The sequence below is a fragment of the Bufo bufo genome, chromosome 7 (assembly GCF_905171765.1).
Source record: "Bufo bufo chromosome 7, aBufBuf1.1, whole genome shotgun sequence".
NCBI classification, from domain to species: Eukaryota; Metazoa; Chordata; class Amphibia; order Anura; family Bufonidae; genus Bufo; species Bufo bufo.
Genome location: NC_053395.1, coordinates 75,077,228 through 75,086,808, shown reverse-complemented (window position 1 = coordinate 75,086,808; position 9,581 = coordinate 75,077,228). Strand labels below are relative to the sequence as shown.

At 40.2% G+C, this 9,581-nt stretch overlaps 1 protein-coding gene across 1 annotated transcript; it reads right to left on the bottom strand.

Moving 5' to 3' along the window:
- Positions 1-4,568: 4,568 nt before the first annotated feature.
- LOC121008761 lies at positions 4,569-9,109 on the bottom strand. Its single transcript, XM_040441456.1, has 5 exons — positions 8,911-9,109; positions 8,543-8,702; positions 8,082-8,397; positions 6,068-6,138; positions 4,569-4,641 (listed from the first exon to the last, which is right to left on the bottom strand). The coding sequence occupies exons 1-5, from the start codon at positions 9,107-9,109 to the stop codon at positions 4,569-4,571; spliced, it is 819 nt and encodes a 272-aa protein (XP_040297390.1).
- Positions 9,110-9,581: the final 472 nt, after the last annotated feature.

Below are 9,581 nucleotides of genomic sequence, written 5' to 3'. Positions count from 1 at the left end.
CTACTCGCACCTGAGGAAGGTGTTTCACTTGTGCGTGTAGCTGGCACAGATCGACCACGTCCTCTCCCTGCAACAGGAGCTCCACCAGCAGCACCACGACCGGGGCCACGTCCCTTATTTGACGCTCTCCTTATTCATTGCGTTCATCCACCAAACTAACAGATGGTTTATGTCAGGCGACAATGTAACCGCCAATAGTCAACAATTAAGTTTACTGAGGGTAAGTCACTGCCGGTGTGATAAAGATTAAAAATTTCTTGAGGTCACACAACAGTGTGACAGGCGAATTTTGTACAATTACTTCACGGTCACAATTTTTTTTTTAAATGTCAACCAACAATGTAACTGCAGAATTGACTGGCTGTATTTGACTGTGACAAATGCAGCAAAGGCCACAGATGTAGGGTCTTGCAAAAAATGGGTGTTTTTTTTAAACCAGTATATAATTGCAGTATTTAAAGCTTGTATGTCACATTTACAAATGCAACAAAGGCCGCAAATGTATTATCTTGCCCAAAATAGGTGTGTTTTTTTAAACCAGAATATAACAGCAGAATCTAACATTTGTGTTGGACTGCCAGAAATGCAGCAAAGGCCGCAATTTTTTTTTTTTTTTTTACGGTGTTCACCCGAAGGGCTAGGTCATGTGATATTTTTATAGAGCTGGTTGTTATGGACGCGGCGATACCTAATATATATACTTTTATTTATTTATTTCACTTTAACACAATAATAGCATTTTGTAAACCCAAAAAATGATGTTTTAGTGTCTCCATGTTCTGAGAGCTATATTTTTTATTTTTTTTTGTGATTTTCTTATGTAGGGGCTCATTTTTTGCGGAATGAGGTGATGGTTTTATTGGTACCATTTTGTGGGACATACGCCTTTTTGATCACTTGGTGTTGCACTTTTTGTGATGTAAGGTGACAAAAATGCCTTTTTATGACACAGTTTTTAGTTCTTATTTTTTATGGTGTTTATCTACATCTGGGGCCTTTGCTGCATTTGTCAAAGTATTGGACTGCCAGAAATGGAGCAAAGGCCGGAAATTTATTATCTTGCCCATAATGGGTGTTTTTTAAGCACAGAATATAATTGCAGTATTTAAAGCTTGTATTTCACGGTCAGAAATGCAGCAAATGCCCCAGATGTAGGGTCTTGCAAAAAAATGGGAGTTTTTTTAAACCAAGAATATAATTGCAGTATTTAAAGCTTGTATTTCACAGTGACAAATGCAGCAAAGGCCCTAGATGTAGGGTCTTGCAAAAAATGTGTGTTTTTTTTTTAAACCCAGTATATAATTGGAGTATTTAAAGCTTGTATTTAACTGTCACAAATGCAACAAAGGCCGCAAATATATTATCTTGCCCAAAATGGGTGTTTTTTTTTTTTCAAACCAGAATATAACAGCAGTATCTAAAGCTTGTATTGGACTGTCAGAAATGCAGCAAAGGCTGCAAATGTATTATCTTGCCCAAAATGGGTGTTTTTTTTAATAACAGAATATAACAGCAGAATCTAACACTTGTATTGGACTTCCAGAAATGCAGCAAAGGCCGCAAATTTATTATCTTGCCCAAAATGGGTGTTTTTTTAAACCCAGAATATAATTGCAGTATTTAAAGCTTTTATTTCACTTTGACAAATGCAGCAAAGGCCCCAGATGTAGAGTATTGCAAAAAATGGGTGCTTTTTTAAACCCAGAACATAACTGCAGTATTTAAAGCTTGTATTTCACTGTGACAAATGCAGCAAAGGGCCCAGATGTAGGATCTTGCAAAAAATTTGTGTTTTTTTTAAACCCAGAATATAACTGCAGTTTTTAAAGTTTATATTTGACTGTCACAAATGCAACAAAGGCCGCAAATGTATTATCGTGCAAAAAATGGGTGTTTTTTTTAAACCCAGAATATAATTGCAGTATTTAAAGCTTGTGTTTCACTGTGACAAAAGCAGCAAAGGCCCCAGATGAAGGGTCTTGCAAAAAACGGGTGCTTTTTTAAACCCAGAATATAACTGCAGTATTTAAAGTTTGTATTTGACTGTCACAAATTAACCACCTCCCGTCCCATAGACTAAAAACGTCCGGGAGGTGGTTCTCTATCTCTGAATGGACGTTCCTGAACGTCCATTCAGAGTCTGCAGCTGCACGCTAATAGTGCAGCTGCAGATCGGAATGCCCGCTGTCAGTGACAGCAGGGCAACCCTTGGAGAAAGGGACAGTGCCCAGGTGTCACTGCCTTCTAGATCGCTGTATACACAGCGCTCACGAGCGCTGTGTATACAGTACAGGAATACCTATGCACTGAGGCTGTACAGCACAGTACAGCCTCTCTGGGGGAGTATCTCTCCTGTAACTGGGGCTACTATGTCAGCCCCAGTAATAGAAGAGATCAACAGTGAAAAGAAAAAGTGAAGTTAAATGTCCAACAGAGGTCTTGACCTTTATGGGGGACGAAAAGTTAAAAAAAAATAAAAAAAAATAAAGTGTTAAAAAAAAAAAAAGGTTTCACATGTAAAAAAAAAACTTCCCAAGTAATGAATTAAAAACATATGTTAAAAATAGAAAAAATAAAATAAAATAGACATATCTGGTATTGCCGCGTCCATGACGGTCGGCTATATAAATATATCACATGATCGACCCTGTCCGATAAACACCATAAAAAATAAGAAATACTAACTGTGTAAAATAAAGCCATTTTTGTCACCTTACATGACAAAAAGTGCAACACCAAGTGATCAAAAAGGCGTATGTCCCACAAAATGGTACCAATAAAACCGTCACCTCATTCCGCAAAAAATGAGCCCCTACAGAAGAAAATCGCTAAAAAATAAAGAAACTATAGCTCTCAGAACATGGAGACACTAAAACATAATTTTTTGGGTTTACAAAATGCTATTATTGTGTTAAAGGGAAATAAATAAATAAAAGCATACATATTAGGTATTGCCACGTCCGTAACAACCAGCTCTATAAAAATATCACATGAATTAACCCCTGGAGTAAACACCGTAAAAAATAAAAATAAAAACTGTGTAAAAAAAGCCATTTTTGCCACTTTACATCACAAAAATGAAATTAAAAAAAAAACTATACATATTAGAAATTGTTTTGTCCATAACAACCATCTTTATAAAAATATAACGTGACCTAACCCCTCGAATGAACACCGTAAAAAATAAAAAATAAAAACTGTGTCAAAAAAGCCATTTTTGCCACTTTACATCACAAAAAGTTCAACACCAAGTGATCAAAAATGTGTATGTCCCACAAAATAGTACCAATAAAACCGTCACCTCATCCCGCAAAAAATGAGCCCCTACATAATAAAATCGCTCAAAAAATAATAATATATAGCTCTCAGTACATGGACACATTAAGGCTACTTTCACACTTGCGGCAGAGTGATCCGGCAAGCAGTTCCGTCGCCGGAATTGCCTGCCGGATCCGTCAAAGTCAACATTACCGGATATTTTTCATGCAACGGATCCGTCGTTCCATCTTTAGTAATTAATGCCGGTTCCGTCATTCCGTTGCATACGGCAGACACTTTTCGACGGATCCGTCTGCCGGATCCGTCGTAATAGCGTATCCGTCTGTTCCGTTTCCTTCCGTTTGTAAACGGAAAGACGGATCCATTATTCAAATTTCAGAGATAAAAAGATGCAATCTGTTTAAGCAAATACTACAAGTGGCTATAAAAGAAAACCGAAGGTCATTTACCACTCAGAAATTCCTTCTGCAGAGTGCAAAGATGATGCCAGACCATATTAGTTTTGGATTTCAGGCTCTAATTCTGGTTTTGCGCTGGAGGAGACGTCTTCGAGACAGACAACGTAGAAAGCGTCGCTATTGGGTGCATCCAATAACCTCTGCAAGAATAAGAAGGGGAGTTTTTGAAACTCTGTTTCCCGAATTGAGGATTTATCCTGACAAATTTTTTAATTACTTACGGATGACGGTAGAAAGTTTTGATGATCTTTAACAACGGGTGTCACTTCACATTCAAAGAGCAGAACGCCAGCAGAACGCCTGTTGTTGACCATAAGGTAAAGTAGATAAATATTATATATAGTACCAATTCTGTCTAAATTTTTTAAAGCTGCTCTTTGGTAGTGTAAAACTATAAAAAATGTAAAGTTTTTACTATTTTCCTGTGATCATTGTACAAAGTGCATAGGCCACAAGTGATGATCAGCATTATTATTTTTAATTCTGCATCTAATGGTCAAACGATGTCAAATGAACTGTGATCAATATCGGTCACCATGGAGAAGAAACCTTTATCCTTTTTTTTTTTTACATTATTATTGTCTACATAAAAAATCTTGATAAATATTAATAAAACGTCCCATAGAATTGTGTCTGATTGATATACCTTGTATATTATATATATTTTTTAAATACCTTAAATTTTTTTTTTTATATAGGTTTCTTGCAAGTGGAGAAAGTTTTAGCTCACTCCATTTCCAATTTCGCCTTGGCATATCGACTGTTTCCATTATTGTGAAGGAGACATGCTGTGTTTTGTGGGATCAACTTCATGATGAATTTATTCCACATTCAACTAGACAGCATTGGAAAGAAATTGCTGAAAAATATTGAGACATTTGTCAGTTTCCCAACAGCATAGGTGCTGTAGACGGGAAACATATAAGAATAATCAAGCCCCAAGGAACCGGATCAGAGTTTTACAACTATAAGAAATATTTTTCAATAATTCTAATGGCTATCGCTGATGCAGAATATTGTTTTGTTGCCGTTGGATGCACCAACGATTCCATGGTTTTTAAAAATTCTTATATGGGCCGTAGTCTATATAACAGACAAAAATTTATTTCCCTCAGCCTCAACCACTGCCAGGTACTGATGCCCCACCCATGCCGTTTGTATTGGTTGGTGATGAGACCTTCCAAATGTGTGGAAATCTTCTTAAACCTTATTCAAGCCGTGGATTAAATTTAACAAAACGGACATACAACTACCACTTGACCAGGGCTCGAAGAATGGTTGAATATACATTTGGAATTTTGGTTGCAAAATGGCAGATTTTTACCAAACCAATTCATATGAAGGTGGAATCGGTGGACGAGGTTGTAAAGTGTGCTGTTGTGTTACACAACTACCTCCTTAAAAAGGAACCACTCAATTTGGACCAGATACCGGAGGACAGCGAGATTGCAAGCATTGAAAGTTTTGGACCACGGTCAAGTGTTGCGGTATCACGGATGAGAGACTGTTTTGCGGATTATTTTTGCTCAGAGGCAGGAAGGGTGGACTGGCAGGATCGATTTGTATAAACATTTTGCATTTAATTTTGAATTACTGTTAATTTATGTTTATTTGGTGGTTTACAGATTTTTGGATTAGTTTTCAATAGGATTTGTGGTTGAATAAATATTGTTTTTCAAAGTATTTGAAATTTTAATTATATATTATTTTTACCACGATAGAAGAGAAATACATTCTTGCTTTGCTACACTGATGTTATATTATTGTGTTGTTATATACTAATTTTCAATCTTCTATATAGCTAGAGGAGTGACACATCTTTGTGTAGCTCCGCTGGCGCTGGTAGATTTTAACAGGCCTATTATTGTGTATTAATCTGACCAACATTAGAGGAGCGACACATCTTTGTGTATCTCCGCTGGCGCAGGTAGATTTTATCAGGCCTGTTATTGTGTAGTAATCTGACCAACGCCAGAGGAGCGACACATACTTGTGTCGCTCCGCTGGCGCAGGTGGATTTTATCAGGCCTGTTATTGTGTAGTAATCTGACCAACGCCAGAGGAGCGACACATACTTGTGTCGCTCCGCTGGCGCAGGTAGATTTTATCAGGCCTGTTATTGTGTAGTAATCTGACCAACGCCAGAGGAGCGACACATACTTGTGTCGCTCCGCTGGCGCAGGTAGATTTTATCAGGCCTGTTATTGTGTAGTAATCTGACCAACGCCAGAGGAGCGACACATACTTGTGTCGCTCCGCTAGCGCAGATAGATTTTATCAGGCCTGTTATTGTGTAGAAATCTGACCAACGCCAAAGGAGCGACACATACCTGTGTCGCTCCACTGGCGATTGGACATTTTTAAAGACCTTTCCTACATACACTAAAGTAATCTCCCATCGCTGGTGGAGCAAACCAAGTATAGTTCACTTCAAAAGCGATGTGAGATGTTCACTTTTATAAAAAAATAAAAATTCAATAAAAACAAAACAAATTAAATTTTGAAACAATAACATTTTTATTTTAAAAATAAATATTTTTAAATAATATAAATAACTTTTTTGAATAAAAAAAAAGTAAAAAAAAAAGGCTACAAATGCCTGTAAGTAGGACCGGTGGGAGTGGTGGGAGTAGAAGGTTGGGTGGTGGAGGTTTGAACACTGGTTGGTCCCCCTCGTTCCTGTGCCCCTGTGGACATAAAAGTGTGTGTTGTGGCAAGCACAACAGAGGGAGTATTCAATCTGGATGGGGGAGCAGGAGAAGGCGCTGGTAGATTTTAACAGGCCTATTATTGTGTATTAATCTGACCAACACTAGAGGAGCGACACATCTTTGTGTAGCTCCGCTGGCGCTGGTAGATTTTAACAAGCCTGTTATTGTGTATTAATCTGACCAACACTAGAGGAGCGACACATACTTGTGTCGCTCCGCTGGCGCAGGTAGATTTTATCAGGCCTGTTATTGTGTAGTAATCTGACCAACGCCAGAGGAGCGACACATACTTGTGTCGCTCCGCTGGCGCAGGTAGATTTTATCAGGCCTGTTATTGTGTAGTAATCTGACCAACGCCAGAGGAGCGACACATACTTGTGTCGCTCCGCTGGCGCAGGTAGATTTTATCAGGCCTGTTATTGTGTAGTAATCTGACCAACGCCAGAGGAGCGACACATACTTGTGTCGCTCGCTGGCGCAGGTAGATTTTATCAGGCCTGTTATTGTGTAGTAATCTGACCAACGCCAGAGGAGCGACACATACTTGTGTCGCTCCGCTGGCGCAGGTAGATTTTATCAGGCCTGTTAATGTGTAGTAATCTGACCAACGCCAGAGGAGCGACACATACTTGTGTCGCTCCCCTGGCGCAGGTAGATTTTATCAGGCCTGTTATTGTGTAGTAATCTGACCAATGCCAGAGGAGCGACACATACTTGTGTCGCTCCGCTGGTGCAGGTAGATTTTATCAGGCCTGTTATTGTGTAGAAATCTGACCAACGCCAAAGGAGCGACACATACTTGTGTCGCTCCACTGGCGATTGGACATTTTTAAAGACCTTTCCTACATACACTAAAGTAATCTCCCATCGCTGGTGGAGCAAACCAAGTATAGTTCACTTCAAAAGCGATGTGAGATGTTCACTTTTATTTAATTTGTTTTTAAAATAAATACAAAACAAATAAAATTTTCAAACAATAACATTTTTATTTTAAAAATAAATATTTTTAAATAATATAAATAACTTTTTTGAATAAAAAAAAGTAAAAAAAAGGCTACAAATGCCTGTAAGTAGGACCGGTGGGAGTGGTGGGAGTAGAAGGTTGGGTGGTGGAGGTTTGAACACTGGTTGGTCCCCCTCGTTCCTGTGCCCCTGTGGACATAAAAGTGTGTGTTGTGGCAAGCACAACAGAGGGAGTATTCAATCTGGATGGGGGAGCGGGAGAAGGAGTTGACCGAGCAAGAGTAGAAGGAGTGTTGAAACTGGTAGAAGGAAAATATTGAGGAGGAGAAGGAGAAAAGTGGTGAGAAAAGTGCTCGGTGGAATGGGGAGGCTGGGATGGGGGCTGAGGAGGTAGGAAAGTGGGGTAGGTAGTTTGGGTAGGGGGTTGTTGAGGTTGTGATCGGGGATAGGGCATGGATGGGGGATAGGGCATGGATGGGGGATAGGGCATGGATTGGGGATAGGATGTGGGGCGGAGCTGAACTTGCCACAAGACACTGTCCACCTGTCTTCGGGCCTCAAACAACTGGTCGGGCGTAAAGCGTTCCATCACGGGGAGCAACGAATACCAATAGTGATGCACAGGACCCAATTGCGACGTATGCACCGCCCCCTCCTGCAGACGTCGCACTTGTTCCTCCAAAGCGGCAATTCTATTGGTATATCCCATCAAGGACTCGTAAACGAGCCTTTTGAGATCCTCGTAGTCCGCCTGACGGCTCCTACCGGTCCTGTGGCGACGCATCAATGCCTCAAAAAGTGGTGCCATTGTGGCCATTGTTGAGTCGCCAGAGGGCATAGGTAGGGGAACATTGAGGTCCCGACCAGCTGTTGGAGTAGGACGTGAGGGACCCGCGGTGGACGGCTCTTCGGGGACCGCCTCTTGTGCTCCGGCCTCTGGAAGGACTTCACGAGGAGCTTGGTGCGCCCGAGTACTGCTAAATGTGCTGTAAAAGGAAGAAATAATAATTAATGGACAAATAGGGAACTATATGTGAATGTCCCAGACAGAGTGTCAAATGACAGTCTGCCTAGGCCACACACATAGATTGGAGATTAGTACTCATAATTATTATAAACATTAGAGCTTACCTTCGCAGCTGTAGGGTTCTATGAAGAAAACCTAATGCGGCCGCATACCGGTACGGCCGCTTTTGGCTTTCTCTTGAACCACTCGGGCGCTTGACCTCCTCGTTGTAGTCCTTCTTATAGCGGTCCCTCATTGACCGCCACCGCACCAGGATTGTAGTCCCTGTCCGCAAGAAAAAATAAATAAAAATAATATTATAATAATTTATTTCAGACATCAGAAATGGTTTAGTATTTGTTTGAACCTGCTACAACAACAATAAAAAAATTATTGATGTTCACTATAGGTAGCAGTGAGTGACCAACTTCAACCAGACACAAAACCAATTTTTAATGAAAAGTACACGTGCATTATACTAAAGTATACTTACGGCACTCCTCCCGTTGACTCTCATTGAGGTCGTCCCAATTAGGCACTAAAACTTTGCATATCTCAAGCCAGAGGAGCCGGGTAGCATGATGGTCAGCATGGCGGCGGTCCGTGTGGTCCCACAGTGGTGGTCTGTCCTCCACCATCTGGATGAGGAGTTCATTGTCAATTATACAACTGCCAAATTCCTCCTCATCCATTCTGGTGAAGCGTCTTGAACCCTAAAAATATATTAAAAAAATAAAAAAATTATAATCTCATGTTTAAAGGGATTCTAACACCAGGTTTGGGGCTATAGAGATAGGACCTGCATGGCTAGATCGCCGCTAGCATGTCCGCAATATATGTGTCCTATAGGGCTGTGTGGTTTTAATTAAAAAAAAGAAATTATTTTATAGATATGTAAATGAGTGTTGAATGTGTGGCTCATGCGCTATTCTCTGCATGAAGCTGATGTCAGGACAGGGAAGGAACACTATACCGGCACTGCGCACAGGGAAGGTTAGTGCAGCCCCTTGGACACATTCAACAGTCATTTACATATCTATAAAATACTTTTTTAAATAAATTAAAACCACACAGCCCTATAGGACACATATATTGCGAACATGCTAGCGGCGATCTAGCCGTGCATGTCCGTATCTCTATAGGCCCAAACCTGGTGAAAGAAAT

Excerpts from the sequence above, each read along its gene's own strand:
- LOC121008761 (XM_040441456.1), bottom strand. The coding sequence starts at position 9,109 with ATGGATGAGGAGGAATTTGGCAGTTGTATAATTGACAATGAACTCCTC. Across the intron at positions 8,398-8,542 it reads AGAACCCTACAGCTGCGAAG|CACATTTAGCAGTACTCGGG; the intron begins GTAAGCTCTAAT and ends TTCCTTTTACAG. Across the intron at positions 4,642-6,067 it reads TCGCCAGTGGAGCGACACAG|CACCTATGCTGTTGGGAAAC; the intron begins GTATGTGTCGCT and ends TCCCGTCTACAG.